The sequence below is a fragment of the Dermochelys coriacea genome, chromosome 7 (genome assembly GCF_009764565.3).
Source record: "Dermochelys coriacea isolate rDerCor1 chromosome 7, rDerCor1.pri.v4, whole genome shotgun sequence".
Lineage (NCBI taxonomy): Eukaryota > Metazoa > Chordata > Testudines > Dermochelyidae > Dermochelys > Dermochelys coriacea.
Window position 1 is genome coordinate 45,505,718 of NC_050074.1, and position 20,197 is coordinate 45,525,914.

Below are 20,197 nucleotides of genomic sequence, written 5' to 3' on the forward strand. Positions count from 1 at the left end.
AAGGCCAGAGTAGCATTTCCCAGAATTTCTCCATTATTTATGGAACACACATGAAAATTTGGAAGAATCTTCTTTAGTAGTAATTGGAGAACAAAATATTCTAAATTTCTTAGTATCATAAAATGTATTTGTTTAGCGTAATCTTTGATATTTTTCAAATCAACGTCTAACAGACTAAAGAATCCTAGGCTATACTATGCATTTATATACTTGCATTTGATGATGTTCGCTTTGTATTAAAGTAGTAAACTGAAATAATTTTAAATTTGTAATTTAATGTAATGCTCATAAAAGTGAAGAGTGGATAGCCATCATTTGATTCCAGGCATAGGAGAAGCAAGCATCATGCAAACTTTCCATGAACAGCTGTGCCAAGGCACCCCAAGCTTGACCCATAACAGCTCTTCCTATCTGAGTCCTGATCCTCTCTCATTTTATTTTCATTGGAGATAAATTTTATTACATGATGACAAAAACAACATTGCAAATATAGTACATGAAATTTTTGATATTTGAATATAGTTATATTAGTTTTATTATTTTTTTAATTAATCTTCTAATGTAGTGTTGAAATTCAACTATATAGTGCTTTCCCAAAAATGAAAAAAACAAACCAAAAAAACCCAACAAAACACTCAGATATTTTAAATCTCGGTTGGAACATTTTTATTCTGACCTCACTTGGTATAAAGCGAGAATTGTGTTGCTAGATAAATATTGGTATTTTTAGAAAATGATTATTTTAATGTAGGTGTTTTGGGGACTTCTAAGAGCCCCTCTTCTTTTTCATTTGGGTGAAAACAGGTAAGTTTGAGCCTATTTCCAGCTGTATCTCCCCCCCCTTGAATCATGAGTCTGGGGCTCCCACATAAAGCCCCTGATCAGAAGGTGCATATGATGGCAGAGTCATGTGACTTCTATAAGAAGTGGCTGCCTTTCTCACCTTCAGAGACCAGGATTGGGATGTAAGTGGAATAGGAGTCAACTTTATCACTGTGCCACAGTGCCAGTTAGATTTTAAAGCTGAAATCTAATAAACTAGATTTGTCAATTGATAAGTATTATAACCAATATTTGAATGAAATTTAATTAAAATAATTTTTTTTATTGAATCCAGAGAGTGCTAGCTTATAACTTTTAGCACTAGGTTCTTTTCAGGTCTACTTTTACCTTGGACAGTATTTCTCAGATCAAGACATTTGGTTATTCTTAATGAATCAACAGCTTACTAACTCACCCAGAACAATCAAAAGTTCATCAATCAAATGTAGATACAACCAACTATCTTGGCATGTACTGAACAGAAAATATACATGCAGTCTTGTAAGCAATTAACACAGGTCAGTGCTGGGGCCCAGCAGCTATACCAAGGAACACTACAAATCTCCAAGATTTCTTAAAACATTTATTTATAATCATCAGATATCAATTCTTTAGTTGCTCTAATACATTTATTACTCTTCCAGGAATTCTCCAATGAGAAAGGATGCATATGTCTATTTTAATGGCATGTTACAAAAGGGAGTACTTTAAAACATCAAGAGCAATTGCTTAAAGTTATTGGTTAATTCTCCCTTAGGCCAATTTGCTTGTGTGTATAAAGAAGAAACATACGTTAGTTGGTTAAAATCCAAAGTATGGTTACTTGAGGTCTCACTTGAAAGAGTAGACTCAACAAGATAACTCTTATTTATATTAAAGAACACAAAGAAAAATACAATCTCTGAAATGAAATTTCTCTGCTGCTGCTTCTTCTTTTGTCTTATTAACCCTGGAAGAGGGGAGAGCTATCCATGAGGCTGGTCTAAGTGTCTGATAGCACTTCTGGATTCTGCAGCTTATTTGTGTGTTTAGTTAACTCTTTTCTTAGTATTTTACCCTGGAGGAAGGGAGAACCATGTGGTTCAGCTAGTTCTGGGGTCCCACATAGTGACTTCAGTTTTACAGGTTTCAGAGTAGCAGCCGTGTTAGTCGTATTCGCAAAAGAAAAGGAGTACTTGTGGCACCTTAGAGACTAACAAATTTATTAGAGCATAAGCTTTCGTGAGCTACAGCTCACTGCATCGGATGCAGTGAGCTGTAGCTCACGAAAGCTTATGCTCTAATAAATTGTTAGTCTCTAAGGTGCCACAAGTACTCCTTTTCTTTTTTCAGTTTTACATACATTGCCTGGGATTTTGTCAGAGTGGGGCCACCTTCTTGTTTTTATCAGACATTTATCAACTCAGAGCTCAGATTTCCTCTCTCTCTCTCTGCTGCTCTTGTCGGTATATAACAAATGTCTTCAATAATTTTCTTAGTCAGGGATTTTTTGTTTGTTTGTTTAATTTCAAGGATTGTATTTCAGTAATAGCCTGGACTATGAACTGGAATATCACTTTTTAAGCAATTTCTTTCAACATTTCCCAGTTATACCCTGGTTATGTGCTTATATCTTTCAACATTCCTTTTTTTCCTTCTTGTGCTGTACCATTCATTCTACTTCCGCAGTACATCAATCATTTAGAATTAAAACAAAAATCCCTTAAATTTCCTCTCAATTTAGCTGATGTAGTCTGTGCATTGTTTGGTTATATCTTTTACCTTTCTTTTCACATGGTTAGGGCTTAAATAACATGAGACATTATTGACATACATAGAGATGGTTTATCTGATTCATAAGGAAGAGAAACTTACTGCTTCTAATTTGGGGTGAAAGACATACTGAAGGAACAAAACAGATTATTCACCTATGGAAAGATGGTGCTTTTGAGTCAGAAAGCAAACACATGTAGTTTCACATTTGGGTGAAAGCTAGGTTGGTTTGGACTTCTTAATTTTTCCAGTTCCCACAGTAAAGTTATTTCTAGTTGGATTAACTCCTACAGTTTCTTTACTCATCTCTGGTGCTTGGTTAACACATATACTCTGCACAGTAAAAAAGGGCGGTTATTGTTGTCTGTCACCCTGTAGCTAGACCAAGGAAGAGATGGAATATTCATCCACCAGTAAATTATTAGTCTTTGGTCTGAGGATCTAACAATAGTTGGAAGACTCGTTATCAAACTTTCTCTTCATGGGGAATGTGTACTTCAGCTTCAGTTTAACTGATATTCCCCAGACAAGATGACCCACCTGTTGGATGTGAATATTGGTTCCCAGTGCCTTTAGCTCCAACAAGAAGCTAGTTTTGGATAATCCATAGGGGCGTGTGGTTGTAATGTTGGCTAACACAGATAGATAGTTTCCTGATGAAAAGGGGCAGAAAGAAAAGGGGCTGTTAATCTTTTCAGGGCATATTTGACAACTATACTTCTTCCAGGCGAAAGGTCATGGAAAAGGCTTGTTTGTGAAGGTCTTAGCTAGAAAAGGCCTAGGAAGATATGTGTAGAGGAGCTGAAGGAAGTCCTGGGGTAAAGACCTAATATAAAAGGCAACCTAAGCAATGTCAAAAGTAGCTCTGATGGAACAATGACATAGATGCATGAGCTTAGAGCAGATGGCTATTTCACTAGTTAGGGCCTTAGAGGGAGGGTCTGAGCTACCTTGTATCTTTTTGCAGTGTCCATTGTAAGAGATGAGTAGATAACTCTCTTACCAAAGGTGATGGATTGATTGCAGTCCTAGGGAGAAGTCTGTGAGGAGCACCTGTAGTAAGAGGAGAAAGATTACTGTGGATTGAGGCCATAAGAGCTGAGGAACTCTTTTTAAACATGGGGAAAAGGGCTTACTTCAGCACAGGGAAGGGTTATGGGGAGTAGCATTCCCTGAAGCTGGGACAAGGGCCCAGCCATTGAAACAAGGTTAACAGATTCATAGATTCCAAAGCCAGAAAGGACCATTCTGATCATCTTGTCTGACCTCCTGTATAACACTGTCAAGGTTCCTTCCCCACTCTGAACTCTAGGGTACAGATGTGGGGACCTGCATGAAAGACCCCCTAAGCTTATTCTTACCAGCTTAGGTTAAAAACTTCCTCAAGGTACAAACTTTGTCTTGTCCTTGAACCTATGCTGCCACCACCAAGCGGGTTAAACAAAGAACAGGGAAAGAGCCCACTTGGAGACGTCTTTCCCCAAAATATCTCCCCAAGCCCTACACCCCCTTTCCTGAGGAAGGCTTGTTAAAAATCCTCACCAATTTGCATACGTGAACACATACCCAAACCCTTGGATCTTAAGAACAATGAAAAAGCAATCAGGATCTCAAAAGAAGAATTTTAATTAAGGAAAAAGTAAAAGAATCACCTCTGTAAAATCAGGATGGTAAATACCTTACAGGGTAATCAGATTCAAAACATAGAGAATCCCTCTAGGCAAAACCTTAAGTTACAAAAAGACCCCAAAACAGGAATATACATTCCAGAACCTATTTTACCAGCCATTAACGCAAGGAAATAACACATTTCTAGCTAGATTACTTACTAACAAGTTCTAATACTCCATTCCTGTTCAGCTCCCAGCAAAAATATCACATAGACAGATAGACAGAACCCTTTGTCCCCCCCACCCCGCTTTGAAAGTATCTTGTCTCCTCATTGGTCGTTTTTGTCAGGTGCCAGTGAGGTTATCTTAGCTTCTTAACCCTTTACAGGTGAAAGGGTTTTGCCTCTGGCCAGGAGGGATTTTATAGTTCTATATACAGAAAGGTGGTTACCCTTCCCTTTATATTTATGACATCTCCTCATTGGTCATTTTGGTCAGGTGCCAGTGAGGTTACCTAAGCTTCTTAACCCTTTACAGGTGAAAGGGTTTTGCCTCTGGCAGGAGGGATTTAAAGGTGGTTACCCTTCCCTTTATATTCATGACAAACACATACCATAGAACTTCCCCAGAATAATCTTGATTTAAAAATTGTCAGTGATGGAGAATCTACAACAACAATTGGCAAGTTGTTCCAATGGTTAATTATTCAGTTAAAAATGTATGCCTTAGTTCAGTGGTTCCCAAACTTATTCTGCTGCTTGTCCAGGGAAAGCCCCTGGTGGGCCGGGCCGGTTTGGTTACCTGCTGCGTCTGCAGGTTCGGCCAATCGCGGCCCCCAGTGGTTGCGGTTCGCTGCTCCAGGCAATGGGAGCTGCTGAATTTGTCTAGCTTCAACTTGAAGAGTCTCTGCATTTAGCGGCCCAGGGGAAGACCTCTGTCACAAACAGGAGAATACTTTGGGCATGAAGACAACCATTGTGGCTGTGAAAAAGAGTGGACTTGTTTTGTTTATTTGCTTAGATCCTTTGATTTTCCCTGGAAGGGGAGATTTATAATTTAGCTGGAGAACCAAGCTGCCTCAACAGACCAGACCAACCTACAAATAGGGAGAGACTGTGTACTTGAAGGGAAACAGAGATGCAGAGTGTGGGAAACTGAAGCACGGACAACTTGCTTATCCTATTCTGGGATCTGATTTATAGGGGAGAAACAAAATCAACCTCTTGTTTACTATGTTAGCAGGGGTAGGCCAGTAGCAGCCTGTCTTGAACACAGACTTTAATCACTGATGCCTTCATTTAGTACCATCACCAACCTTAAGGACTGAAGGGATTTGTGTTGGGCTGGTAGAGGACTCATTCAGTTTGTGAATGCATATCAATGAAACAGGTGTAAATAAATTTGATAACTTTAAATTATGTAAAATTGCATTCCATCTACTGTGCTATAGAGGATAGTGATTTCTTAATCAGGATATCTGCCCCTCATGTCACTCTTCGGGAAGTACAAATGTACTAACTAACAAGATAACTGTATCTGAGGAGATAATTGGGGATTAAATATCTAATCTGCAGAATATTGCAAATAAATCTTAAAACGTTTCAATACTTAAAGAATCACTGGAACGGCTGATGCCACCTTTTTATATAATGGTCAAGATATACAAATGACCAATCTGTCTTTAAAACAAAATATTTTGGTCCTCTGAAGGCTTTGTCTGTCCCCACTTCTAATTACTAGCCCCACCATCTCTTTAGAGTTTGTTTTCATCTCATCTTGTGTGGTGTTATACACCCTCAATCTGTATTGTCTTCAGAGGGTGAGGGTCCTCAGAACCGCCCTGCATATAGCATCATCATCCTGCTGAATTCTCCCTCAAAGAGAAGCAGCACTGGGGCTGTGAGAAGGATTTGTCACCTCTGTAAAGAACAGGGCAACTAGGAGAGGGCTAGGAAGAATCTCTGAGAGCAGAGAATAGAGAGATGGCCATAGCAGAGGGACTGTCTCTTGTCTTTAAAAAATATAGGATCAGTAAAATGTCTAATATTTAAAATTCAGCTGGTACAGTTAAAAATTAAAGATTAAGTGTTATATTATGAATGTTAAAGTGACAGAAAAATCCTAAAAGCTAGTAGCATCCTATCCGTAAGAACAGAAATCTCATGATTTCTCAATTTTTGTTACGACTAAAAGCTACTCTTGCACGCTATGAGAGTTCTTAGGAAGATAAGTAACAAAACTAATGCAAAATATGTATGCTTACATTTATGTATAGAGTAAGGTTTGATAAAATAACTGCAGTTTTCTAAATCAAGAATGTAAGAGCACATTCCTGCCTATTGGCCTTTGTATTTGTACTCTTATAAAATGCTGTCAGTACATCAATGTTAAAAATTTAATTGCACAAAAGTCAGAAAATTCATAATAAAGGTTTCTATGGCAACCTCAGCTCAGTAGCTCAATTCAGCAACCTTTATTATTTCATTACATAATTGCAGAACACATATTTAGTAAAACAATGTTATATTACAAAAGTACTATGTAACCATAAAGTTGTACATATATCACATCTTATTGATAGATTTTCTGGAAGGGCTGTACAAAAAGAGCAGTTCTCTTCAATTATATTAGGGACAGTATGTATTAAAAAAATAGTTAAATTATCAGGACATTGAAGTGATAAATCCAATACCAAACTAACTGAAATCCTGGGAAACATCTAGACTGACACATCCTTCAACTTCTAAGGCTCTGTGAAGAATTCATATCTGATATCTTGACATCAGAGATAAAGTAGAAGTCATAAGTGAAGTCTAACACTTAATACAAATGATAGATATTTGCTTTTCCAATGATTTGCATAAACACCCGTTACTTCTAGTTAGAAACTTGTCAAACTGTTCACAATCTCCACATTATAGGATTACATAACTTCCAGAAGAGTGTCACATTAGCTAGTGTTAGCTGAATATATTGTGAAAGCCCCTATTGTAATGCATTAAAATCGAAAATTTACCTATGCAACTACAATCTCAGGCTTAATGGTGCAACACCATGTTTACTTTTTTAAAGAAAAACAGACTGGAGAAATAATGATTTTCACTAAATACTCATCAAACAAAGCAAAAATTACAGTAAAATCTGCCTTAGAGACTACCTCTGAAGAGAGGTCCCTGTCACGACCGACTACTTGCAGAGGCCACAGAACACAGCTGCTCTCTGGTCTGCAAACCTTTGAAGAGGACCATCTCTTACAAGAGGCCACTTTTGCTAACTCCCATGCGTGGTAGCTCTTGGAAGGTTTTACTGTACTTGGAAAACTTTCCACTAGTCCCTGGGCTAAAAATCTTTGAAGTTCCATCCTGAAAGGTCTCTCATTGAGAATAGGAGTGCAAAACGGAAATACTATTTCAATTTGTAAAGCCACTGAATAGGATGGAATATCAATGTTAAAGTTCATATCAGGAGAATAATAATCCAAATTGTTAGTTTTTTCCCCTCATATAATCTGTATTAGGCATTTGTACCAGGACTGAAATACTGAATATGAATTTGAACTTAACTCCTATGATGCCTGCATACTGAAAGAGTATGCCTTTCCTAGACCACGAATATTCATATGGTACTCACTGTACCACACGGACGTTCTATAGTATATGACCTGAGGAGACTGAAATTCCTACACCCCTGGGAGCAACAACTTTGAATCCTAGTAGTCATCTTGGTTTATTCTTCTGAAATAGATACATTGAATATGATGAAGTTTCCTGTGAAGTTTTTCAGATGAGATATAAACAAAAATCTAAGATTCTAAATAACCCTCTTATTCTTTCAAGTAAGCATTTGTCCTTGTGTGTGTGGCCAAAATTCCCTTCGCTGTGTGTCCTGTCTGCTGTTCATTTGCCACATACCTGCAATCTGAAGGAGCTTTTATTATGGATTTAGTTAGGGAAGCACTTTGAGATGCTGTAAGAAGAAATCAGCAATATAAATGTGAGTTAATAAAGGCCATACAGTGTATGTGCCTATTAAAAAGTGTCATAAACTAAAGGTTAGAGCAAGGGTTGGTTTATCACTTCACTGTTAGTTGAGGTACACACTTGTGTACCGCTTCTCCTGGGCAGTACTGGTGGAAGAAATCAGGTTAAGTACTCAGCATGGACAAACACAATACTGATTATCAAACAGCAGCCGTGTAATAGTGACACACACACACACACTGTTCTGAATGAAACAATAGCTTTGTTTACAAACAAAATGTTAAAGTTCACACATTCAAATTACATAACTTAGACATCTCTAGACATATCCGTGCTCCCCACTACCTGGCAGAGCCCTGGTTCAAAAGAGGTAGAAGGAAAAACAAAAACTCACAGCTCTAGTTTGGTGGCTGTCCACAGAGGCGGCTGCTGGCGGGGGTAACCTTTGGCACCTCCAAACCTGCAGTTTTCGCTGTTGCCAGATCTTGCCATTTGTTTTAGCAGAAGAGGTGTGATAGACGGAGTGTGTCTTTTCTCCATGCAGCCCCAGCTCCTGGAGGCATTTTTCCTTATTTCCCCTCAGCATCTGCTGTGGCGCAGGACCACTAACACCTCGCGCGTGTGCCCCCATTTCCCGCCCTTTTCGTTCCCCTCTGCGGGTACCGTGCGGCCCCGGGAGCGCTGGAAGGCCGGGGAGGTGTCTGCGTCTGCGCGCGATGTGGAGGGGGCGGCGGGCGGCGGCGCCAGTCCTTCGGCGACGGCGTCGGCAGTGAGGAGGCTGGAGCTCATGATAGTGACCCGAGGGAGGGCGGGCAGTGGGGACCCCTACAGCCGAGGGGCTGGACTGTGAGAAGCCGAGAGCCGCCGGTACCATTCTCATCACCGCGGGCCATTCGCAGCTCCGTGCTGGGTGCTGCCGAGCCCGGAGGGATCCCGCACCTGGCGCGGCGGCTCCCCGGGGTGTGGACCCCCCCTCCCCGCACCTGCGCCTGGCCTGAGAGAGAGCGAGGAGGAGACGCTGCCGTACCCGGGGGACTGTGCGGAGCAGCGGCCCCGCTGTCAGCTGGGGAAACCGCCTCCGCTCCATGAGCGGGGCTCGGCTGCTGCGCTCCGTGAGGGGGGCACCGCGGCCGCCGCCGGCACCAGCATGTGGACCCCGACCGAGGAGGAGAAATACGGCGTGGGTAGGTGCCGAGCCCCCTTTTCCCTTCCCCTGCTCCCCTGCCATTGGCAGCACGGCGGCCCCCCTTTACTGCCTCAGTGGGCTGGGGAGCGCCTCACTGGGTACGGCGCACTCCGTACTGTATCCTTGAGGTCCGGGGGTGGCGATGGGGCTGCCCCTCTTCCGAGCAGCCCCAGCTCTTGTGCCGCGGGCGGGCTTTGCACACTGAACCCAAAGTTGCTGTAGCGGGAAGGGTCGCGGTGGGCCGCAGGTGGAGGGATGCGGGGGCGGGGCGGCTGCTGCTGCTGCATGGCAGCGGTCGTCTCTCCGCCTTTTGAAAACAGTAACGTGTGCAGCAGTGTTCGCATCCCACTGTTCCCAACTGCACCACAGGCCTAGGCATCCCCCCACCCCCATCGCCTTGCAGGTACAGTAGGGAACGAAGGGGGCCATGTTTTGGGGCTGGCCCCATTTCCCATGTGCGTTGAAGGGCTGCCCGCTAAAAATAAGATTAATATCGTGAGGTCTGGGTGTGAGGTGAAACATCTGTTTGGGACTTTAGTCCTTTCGGTTTTTTGAGCCTGGAGTCCAGTGTTTATATGAATTGGAAGTCCAATTGAACTGTGCATGTTTGGTTTTTGTGTGTGTGTGTGTGTGTGTGTGTGTGTTTTTTTTTTTTAGGCGGTAAGGAAGTGGAAGGAGAGGAGTAGGCTTCCAGGATCTACTTATAGGTTCTGTTTGCGGAAATAATCAGTGAACAAGTCTCTCAACCTTAGTCTATTTATCTGCTATTCTTTTTTCTCTCTATTTTAATCTGTGGTCTGTGGTGTTCTTGTTTATATGGTTGAGTTTAGAGAAAGGGAAGGATTATGATGGTATGTCATTAGGGGGCGCCAGCGATGCACCTGCTCTGAGTCCTGGTATCCTTCCAGGAAAAGAGATACAAGATGTAACATATAGATAAATGTTAAAACCTGGTATTGTACTAAGCCCTGGCCACGATATTGAAAGCTGATGAGCATTTTTGGATTCTGGCAGCACTTAACAGTAGTAACCCAGAGCTAGTAAAAAACCAAAATGAATGAAAAAAACCCCAACCCTTTAATGGTGAAACTAAGTATGGTGTTATGTATAATATGAAGGGGCTATATATACTCAGGTGACCATTTCAAAATTTGTAAAAAATTCACATCTTGTGTAATATCCCTGAAAATGTCAGTAAAAATACATTATACTTTCTGCTAATGTTATTTTCCTGGGTGTTTGATATCGCTTATTGTACATTGTTAATAGTAGATGCGGTTTTGGTCAGATGCCATAATGCACATCGAATAACACATACTTGTTATAGTCAACATTCATTATATTTTTACAAACATGTCTTGTTTCTTGTAAACTTGGTATATTTTAAATACTTTTTGTCAAAACTTGATATTTTATCATGAAAATTGGTATCTCTAGGATGTGGGGAAACTGCACCTTCTGAAGTGACAGTTCACTTCTGCTCAATTATAAAGTTTAAAATGTTAATGATTTAGCATAGGTGGCAAGTTATATGGACCCATGGTGCCCCTGCTCCACCAATATTCAGGAACATGGGCCCAGCTCCACCAATGTTTGGGCTGATATTTTCAGAGCCATCCCATCCATAGGGTGGACCTGGGCAACCGAGTCGCTTGCTGGTGCCAGGCCCCCTGCTAACCCCCCAGGCTGCCCTGGACCCCATGTCCCCCTGAAGTGCGGGGGCCCCCCGAAGCGCTGGGCCCAGGGCAGTTGCCCTGGTCCGTCCTATGGATGGGATGGCTCTGCTTGGACTTGTTCTGGGCACCACCAAAAATTTTATAAACCTGGCACCCATGTGATTTAGAGCAATTTTTGAGCGGTGTAGAGGACCAGTAACATGACAAAGAATTCTCAATTAATTTATCGTGTTATGCAGCTGTGTAGTAGTTTTATTACAGCTAGATTTATACATGTGGTAAAAACAAATTTTATGTGCTTAGAACAAGCATCATAGAACTTATTAATGTATAGACACATAAGGAATGCAGCTTTATAAGAAAAGCAATTAAATCTGGTGTATGTTACTACCAGAGATGCATGTATTAAATGCAAAAACCTATGATAATGGATGTAAATTTACTACTAATTAATTAAAAACCCAGGGGAAAATTCAGTTTAGGTACCTGCAGCAGTATTGTTACCACAATGTGTATACTGTGTAAAATACACATTTTAACCTCTAAGAAGAGCCTATATTGTAATCGGTAATATTATATATGGTTTTTGTGTTGAGAACCTTAAGTGAATCTTCTGATATGTTTAACTTCATATTAGCAACTGCAATGTTGTATTAAATTAAGCTTTTTGTATTTTAAGTTTATATATAAAAATTGGATAGCAGAGGTACCATGTTTGTTTGTTAGTTTGTTAATGTTTTTTGGGTAACTGTTTAACTTTGCTTTAAATTGACTGTAAATGCAGGAAAATCCCAGCTGCAGAACTATGAAGTTCCACAATGTGGCAATAATGTAACTAAAACCTTTTCTTACTCTAATGTGAAAGTGAATTTTTAATCATTTTCCTGAATTGTCATTCTATCCCATTTATAAACTGGTTCTTCCTCACTGTGGACTAACAGCACATGAAGTTTGATGGTTTTAATACTTTCTCTTTTGAGCATTGTATGTAGTCATGGTGATCTTTGGGGAAAAAAAGGTTTCAGAGTAGCAGCCGTGTTAGTCTGTATCTGCAAAAAGAACAGGAGTACGTGTGGCACCTTAGAGGCTAACAAATTTATTAGAGCATAAGCTTTCGTGGGCTACAGCCCACTTCATTGGATGCATATAATGGAACATATACACACACACATACCGATAGGTTGGAAATTACCATACAAACTGTGAGAGGCTAATTAGTTAAGATGAGCTATTATCAGCAGGAGAAAAAAAAACTTTTGTAGTGATAATCAAGATGGCCCATTTAGACAGTTGACAAGAAGGTGTGAGGATACTTAACTTAAGGAAATAGATTCAATATGTGTAATGAGCCAGCCACTCCCAGTCTCTATTCAAACCCAAGTTAATGGTATCTGGTTTGCATATTAATTCAAGCTCAGCAGTTTCTCATTGGAGTCTGTTTTTGAAGCTTTTCTGTTGCAGAATTGCCACCCTTAAGTCTTTTACTGAGTGGACAGAAAGGTTGAAGTGTTCTCCTACCGGCTTTTGAAAGTTATGATTGCTGATGTCGGATTTGTGTCCATTTATTCTTTTGCATAGAGACTGTCCGGTTTGGCCAGTGTACATGGCAGAGGGGCATTGCTGGCACATGATGGCATATATCACATTGGTAGATGTGCAGGTGAATGAGCCCCTGATGGCATGGCTAATGTGATTAGGTCCTATGATGGTGTCACTTGAATAAATATGTGGACAGAGTTGGCATCGGGCTTTGTTGCAAGGATAGGTTCCTGGATTAGTGTTTTTGTTGTGTGGTGTGTGGTTGCTGGTGAGTATTTGCTTCAGGTTGGGGGGCTGTCTGTAAGCAAGGACTGGTCTGTCTCCCAAGATCTGTGAGAGTGATGGGTCGTCCTTCAGGATAGGTTGTAGATCCTTGATGATGCGTTGGAGAGGTTTTAGTTGGGGGCTGAAGGAGATAGCTAGTGGCATTCTGTTAATTTCTTTGTTGGGCCTGTCCTGTAGTAGGTGACTTCTGGGTACTTTTCTGGCTCTGTCAATCTGTTTTTTCTGCAGGTGTGTATTGTAGTTGTCAGAATGCTTGATAGAGACCTTGTAGGTGTTCGTCTTTGTCTGAGAGATTGGAGCAAATGCGGTTGTATCTTAGAGCTTTGCTGTAGACAATGGATCGTGTGGTGTATTCTGGATGGAAGCTGGAGGCATGTAGGTAAGTATAGCAGTCAGTAGGTTTCCGGTATGGGTGGTGTTTATCTGACTATCCCTTATTAGCACAGTAGTGTCCAGAAAATGGACCGCTTGTGTGGATTGGTCTAGGCTGAGGTTGATGGTGGGATGGAAATTGTTGAAATCATGGTGGAATTCCTCAAGGGCTTCTTTTTCATGGGTCCAGATGATGAAGATGTCATCAATGTAGCGCAAGTAGAGTAGGGGTGTTAGGGGACGAGAGCTAAGGAAGCGTTGTTCTAAGTCAACCATAAAATATTGGCATACTGTGGGGCCATGCGGGTACGCATAGCAGTGCCGCTGACTTGAAGATATATATTGTCCCCAAATGTTAAATAGTTGTGGGTGAGGACAAAGTCACAAACGTCAGCCACCAGGTTTGTTGTGACATTATTGGGGATACTGTTCCTGATAGCTTGTAGTCCATCTTTGTGTGGAATGTTGGTGTAGAGAGCTTCTACATCCATAGTGGCCAGGAGGGTGTTTTCTGGAAGGTCAGCGATGGATTGTAGTTTCCTCAGGAAGTCAGTGGTGTCTCGAAGATAGATGGGAGTGCTGGTAGCAGAGGGCATGAGGAGGGAGTCCACATATCCAGACAATCCTGCTGTCAGGGTGCCAATGCCTGAGATGATGGGGCGTCCAGGATTCCCAGGTTTATGGATCTTGGGAAGCAGATAGAATACCCCTGGCCAGGGTTCTAGGCAAAAAAGAGTATATGTGTGTTCTGCCGCCTTAACTCAAAAGCAACTGTATTGATTTTGCTTAATCTGAGGCAGAGAGGGATCACTGTTGGGCTCTAAACAAGCCTGTAAAAGTCAACCTAAAGTGAGAAATGAGTAAGTGACAACAAGGGGGAATATAATGAAAGTTTCTGGAGTCTTGGACATCTTCCTGTAACACCTGTTCTCTTATCTGGGCTATAAAGACAGAGGGTATGAACCTCAAATGATAAACAATTGAATTAAATGATTGTATACAAAATTACTGTAATTATAAAAGTTTATCAAGTGAGGTGTTTTATGAAAGCCTGTTACACGCTGGTGATTAAACCTGTAAAATGTATGTTTTAACACTGTATAAAGAATTATGGATACTCATTGGCTTTTCAATCTGTCCTCAAACAAAGAGAAAAACAAATCTCTTCCAGACAGGAAGGAATATCACAGCAATTTACCAGTCTCCTATGTAAATTAAGCATGGTGGAATCAAAACAATGGAAGCCCCATTTACATTGAGGAGGGTGGGAAGCCTACGGGAAGGGAAAAATGGAAGAAGGTCATTCTAACAAGTGAATTGAACTTTGGAAGATAGATTTTTTTCTTTGCATATATTTTTGTCATCTTTCACTAGATGTACACAAGGGGTGAGAGCTTTTGCAAGCTGAAAAAGATGTGTACGTTAACCAAGGAGGGACTGAAGTCTTTATGAACGTAGTATAGGTGAGAAACCTGCTAAGGCATAGATCTTTCACCTTGGAAGACAAGGGAAGCTAGCATCTTGTACTCCTGTGGAAGGTCCTGACTGAGAGAAAGTCAGCTATGGTTGAAAAGAATGATTGAGTGATTAAGAGAAATCATTTTCAACAAAGCCAGTACCATGGTTAAGATTAAGTTTTAGACGTTTAGATGCATTCTCACTTTCATTTGCTTATAATCCTTTCTAACTTTATTCCATTTATTTAACCTATATCCTGTTGTTAAATTTGTTTTATTTTTACTATAGACCTACTTAGTGCTGTGTTTGAAGGGAAGGGTATGTTTACCCCAGTTAAGTTAATAAGCTGTAATGTGCTTTCCTGTCTTTAAAGGAACAACTGACATTATTTCTCTGAGTGATCCAGGTGAGGTCTGGATACTTAGGGCACATTGTTTCAAATACATTTGGGACTAGAAGTATGTTGGGGTCATCTTGCTAGTTGTAGTGAAGACTGGTAGAAGCCAGAGTAGGACTGTGGGTCTGTAAGCAGGCTGCTGAGATCAGAGCTGCTGAACCAGGGCCATCTATCATCCGGACACTCAGCGTGTGACGTGCATGATTATAGGCTGGCTGTGAGCTATAGCAGCAAAGCATTGTAAGGCACACAGAATTGCAAGGCCAGTGGTTGCACAATCTCTTTCTGGTCTGAATTGCAACCCAAAGTGTGCCTGTGTTGTTCCTAGCTACCTCATTTGGTCCCATTGATCAGATTAGAGGGGCCAATTTTCTTCATTAGCTAACTCTCTCAGGTGTTCTTGAAGCCTCTTTGTGCAGCAGACTCACTTTTGGACAGGTCTTATTTTTTGGTGTTGGGTTCCATTATCCTGTTGATGACCCATTGCAAGGAATCATAGGCTTTTCTTGAAGTCACATGGCGTCTGGAGCTATGATATTTTGGACAATGATATTGAATTACCTTCTGCTATCAGTTTTAAGGATTCTCAGGTACTTCTCTGGAGTACTTGAATAAACCACCATCTCTTATTAAAATCAAAACATTTTCCCCCTAACTGGGTGGATGTATTCTGGAAAAATCCAGCAGACTCAAACTAATCTGTAATTAGGCAATTGAAAGTCAGCATTTTCCTTTAAGATTTCCAAAATATGTATCTGCCTAGGTGGATTATGTCACTTGAAACTGGATCACAAGATCTTTCCACCATAAACTTGATGAAAGCTTGACCAATAAAAATTGTTGGCATTTTATAAAAGCTCTAATTTAAAATAAGAAAAAATAAACATTTTAAAATTAAAAAATTGAAACTGAATTCTGTGGCTTAATTATAAATATTCAAAACTCCAATTATATTTTACTTCCTTTAATCTCAGGGCTAGCAAATGAGCAAGGCTCTTGTGTCAAGCAGTGACTTATCTTCATTTTCATCTAACCCAGGGAGAAATCAAAATAGCTATTTAAAATATTTTTATTTTTTTTAAAAAAGGGATGGGGGAAAGGGTTTTTTTTTAGAAAGTTGACATTTTAAATCTTCACACAGTGTACTCATTTGAATAGTCATCACAACAGAAAGATTGATTATGCTTTGGAAAAGATGTTGACTTCCTAAATTAATCTTTGGTTCATTCCTTGTAAGCAACCAGAGCCCTTGTTGAATGGGATGCTAATATTCAGAATGGAGAGTTCCATTCTTCCTGTAGATCTGGAGTCAGGGTTTCTTTGAGAATGCTAGACAAGAATTTCTTCATATTAGCCAACATCCATGATGCTGCCCAAAACTTCTTTAGACTATTAGTTAAACATATAACATGCATTTTAGTGGCCCAACAGACTCCTTGGCTTTTTCTCTGATCTGATGAACTGACTATAAGATTATAGCTAATATTTCCTCCTTTGCAAGAGAAAGAGATTGTCATTTTAAGACCCTGTCTCACTTCTTGAAGAAAATACTTTTAAAACAGAGTTTCACTTTTCTACCATGCTAAAAGCTGGGCCAGCATAGTCTTCTAGAAGACATTTCAAAAACTACTACTCTTAAAAGTTTCCCTCCAGTCTCAGAGTCATGATTTCTTGCTTGGAGGAAGCTCTTTTGAGGCTGAACATCATATCAGAATGCCTGTGCTTTCTCTCCTACAACAGAGATCCATAGTGTTTTGTTTGTTATGGGTTGGTAGAGATCAGCATGACAGTTTCATGGAGATGCAATAAAATAACATTGCCATGTGATAGTTTGTTGCTATGGAATGTAGGGTACTTGCTACAGAATTTGGTCCCATTGTGCTGAAGAATACTTCTCATACTTTCCAGAGCCATCCATGCTGGGGAAGTTATGGGAAGGAGCCACTGGTGCCATTAGTGCAACCTTTGTTCTCTCCAAGGGAAGAGTCACTCAGAATGGGCAACTGTTTGAAGAGAGGCAAACAGCCATTTTCTCCCTTACCATCCCTGATTTGTGGTATGCTGCCTGTCTTCCTCCATCAGCCTGGACACACTGCTTAAAAGAGAGTCACTGACTGCTTTCCGGGTTGCAGTTTGAACAGGTACTAGTGAGTGCTTTTGTAATGGTGACAGGAGTATGGCAGTCTTCCCACCTCTGCCATTTTGTCCTTCAGACTTTACTATCATTTTTGTCAGTTTTCTTTAACTTGTCATTCATTGTCAGTACTGCAAACTGAGTGCTGCTGATGGGCATTTGGAGCTAGAATATTGCATACCTTGATGTGGATGAACACTCTGCTTTATAGTTAAATACATGAAAACTCATATTTTTCTCAAAGAATCAATCAGTATCCTATATGGCTGCCTCACAACACCATTTCTCCTTTCACCAACTCCCTGGCCTTTAATCTATTGGTTGGTAGCAGGAGCGAAAGTAATATGCACCCTGGCTGAACAGCACAGAGGTGCAAAGGAAAACGAAGTCCGAGACTCAGTTTTAGCAGCAGCTCCTGGCCCTGTTGGGACGGGGTTTCGTAACAGACGCTGATGAGGGAGATGGTGTTAGGGGAAATTAGAGAAAAGAGCTAACAGGAGAAAAGTCAAGCTTTGCAGCATGGATTAGAGGGAAGTAGAAATAATGGCAGTATGTCCCAGCTATTGAATTAGCCATCTGGCTAGTGAGTGTAAAGTTGTGAAGCTCTGCACATAGCTTCTGGTGTGAAGTAGAGAACCTATATTGTTTTGAACTCTATCTTTTATATTCTGTTTAATCTTTTCCTGTGATATTTCTACTGCATATGTGAACCAATATCATTGCTATCAGTGGCACTTGTGAATTTCCATTAATATTAACTAGGATTGTATACTTAAAATCTAGTTTATTTGTCTTACATGTCAAAGGAATAATGTTCAAATCATTTGGATGTGGTGTGTTAGTCAGAATTTGACAGAACTGTCAAATGCTTACAACAACTTCTACGCAGTGAGGCTTTCTTTTTTTTTTTACCAGCCCTTCACCTTGGAAAAAATTAGGGTCCGGGTCAGTTATCCAATCTGATTGCATTACATTTCTTTTAAGAACCAGAGGCTTTTCTCCTTAAGTCAAATCAAGTAGATGCTTTTATAAATAAAATTTGAGTTTTCAACTAACTGTCTCACAGTGGAGGGATTTCAGAGCAAAATAAAAACCCATAGATTTGTAGGTTTCAAAACCAGAAGGAACCATTGTAATAATCTGGTCTGACCTCCTGTACAATACAGGCCATAGTACTTCCCCAAAATAATTCACAGATCATGTCTCTTACAAAAACATCCAATCTTGATTTAAAATGATGATTTCCCCATTTGTAGTTGTATTTTGAGACCTATCAGTTAGCTAGTTTTTAATCCATTTAATGCCATGTTAATTTTATATCATTCTGGTTTTTTAGTCAAAATATTGCATGGTACCAAGTCAAATGCCCCACAAAAATCTAAGTATATTACATCAACACTATTAGCTTTATCAACCAAACATTTAATCTCATTTAAAACAAAAGTTAATTGACAGGATTTATTTTCCATAAATCCATATTGATTGGCATTATTTATGTTGCCCTTCTTTAATTCTCTATTAATTGAGTCTGATATCAGCTGCTCCATTATCTTGTCCAGGATCAATTTCAGACTGACAAGTCTATAATTACCTGGATCATTCCTTCTACCCTTTTTAAAAATTGGCACAACATTAACTTTCTTCCAGTCTTCTGGAACTTCCCTAGTGTTCAAAGACTTATTAGAAAATCAGTATTAAAAGCTCAGGGAGTACACCAACCAGCAGTGTAAAAACTCTTGGAAAAAGTTATCTGGACCTGCTGATTTAAAGATATCTAACTATTGTAGCTGCTGTTTAACATCCTCCCAAGTTTCTAGGCAAATAAAGAGTTGTCGTCATAATATAATATGTATTTTCCCAAATGTAGAACAAAATATTTATTGAACACTTTGGCCTTTTCTGCATTATTATTGATAATTAAACCATGTCCATCTAGTTATGGACAAATAAAAATTTGTAAAAAGTATATTGGGAACAAAAAGAATCCTCTCTCTTATTCTTAATTCTGCGGGTCATTGAGAAATCTGTGTCTCCCTTTGCTTCCCATATACATTTTTCTACAATTCCTAGCTTGTATTCATTACTATCAACTTCCCTTTCCTTTCATTTGTTATATATTTTTTTATAGCTGCTTTCACTTCCCTCTTCCTTGATTGTGACTTTTTTGGCATCTAGTAACATGTTCTTAAGCAATTCTCAGTTACTCACATTTTTCTGATTAAGTTCTTCCTCCCAGCTGATTTGGTTCATGATGGTTTTCAGCTTTGTGAAACTGGCCCTTTTAAAACACCAAGTATATCTATTACTGGTTTGGACTTTATTCTGTTGGCACATTATAAATGCGATCAAGTCAGTATCACTTGTACCTAAGCTACCATTAATTTTTACTTCTGTGGTCAGTTCCTCTTTATCTGTCAAGACTAGGTCTAATGTAAAATTCCCGTGTTGGATGAAATACTTTTTGAGTAAGGAAATTGTCATCTATAATGTTAAGAAAGTCTTTGGATGTTTTAGTACTGGCAGCATGAGATCTCCAAAATATGTCACTCAAATTGAAGCCCCTCATGATCGTGTGTCTTTTTAACTTAAATATTACACATACTGTGTAAGGAGCTGGTTATCCCATTCCTTAGTATAATTTGGTGGTCTATAGCAGACACCGACTAATACCCGATCTTATGCTTTGTCTGTTAGGACATTGATCCATAAGCATCAGTGTCATTTTTTTTCCAAATTATCAGAGACTCAGAAACAGGTTATGCCATTTTTGACATAAAGTGCCACTCCCTCTCTCCTTTGGCCCATTCAATCCTTCCTACATAGGTTATAACCATTTATTTTTTTAATATATATAACTTAGTTACAACTTATAGTTACTAGAAGTAGAAAGGTTTCAGAGTAGCAGCTGTGTTGTTCTGTATCCGCAAAAAGAAAAGGAGTACTTGTGGCACCTTAGCGACTAACAAATTTATTTGAGCATAAGCTT

At 39.9% G+C, this 20,197-nt stretch overlaps 1 protein-coding gene and 1 long non-coding RNA gene across 3 annotated transcripts in view; one reads left to right on the plus strand and one right to left on the minus strand.

Moving 5' to 3' along the window:
* LOC119859212 overlaps nucleotides 1–8,891 on the minus strand; it is a 33,623-nt gene extending 24,732 nt beyond the window's left edge. The window contains exons 1-4 of one of the 2 annotated variants that reach the window (XR_006282637.1): nucleotides 8,559–8,891; nucleotides 6,886–6,997; nucleotides 3,578–3,627; nucleotides 2,730–2,907 (exon numbers count right to left, since the gene is read on the minus strand). This is a non-coding gene — a long non-coding RNA (uncharacterized LOC119859212). The remainder of the gene's footprint in view (nucleotides 1–2,729; nucleotides 2,908–3,577; nucleotides 3,628–6,885; nucleotides 6,998–8,558) is intronic. The other variant, XR_005294143.2, reaches the window with a different exon arrangement.
* Nucleotides 8,892–8,923: 32 nt separating this feature from the next.
* The window catches only part of DOCK3 (dedicator of cytokinesis 3), a 603,029-nt gene continuing 591,755 nt past the window's right edge, over nucleotides 8,924–20,197 (plus strand). Inside the window, 1 exon segment of the mRNA XM_043518507.1 lies at nucleotides 8,924–9,348. Coding sequence (XP_043374442.1) covers nucleotides 9,312–9,348 — 37 coding nt within the window. The 5' untranslated portion in view covers nucleotides 8,924–9,311.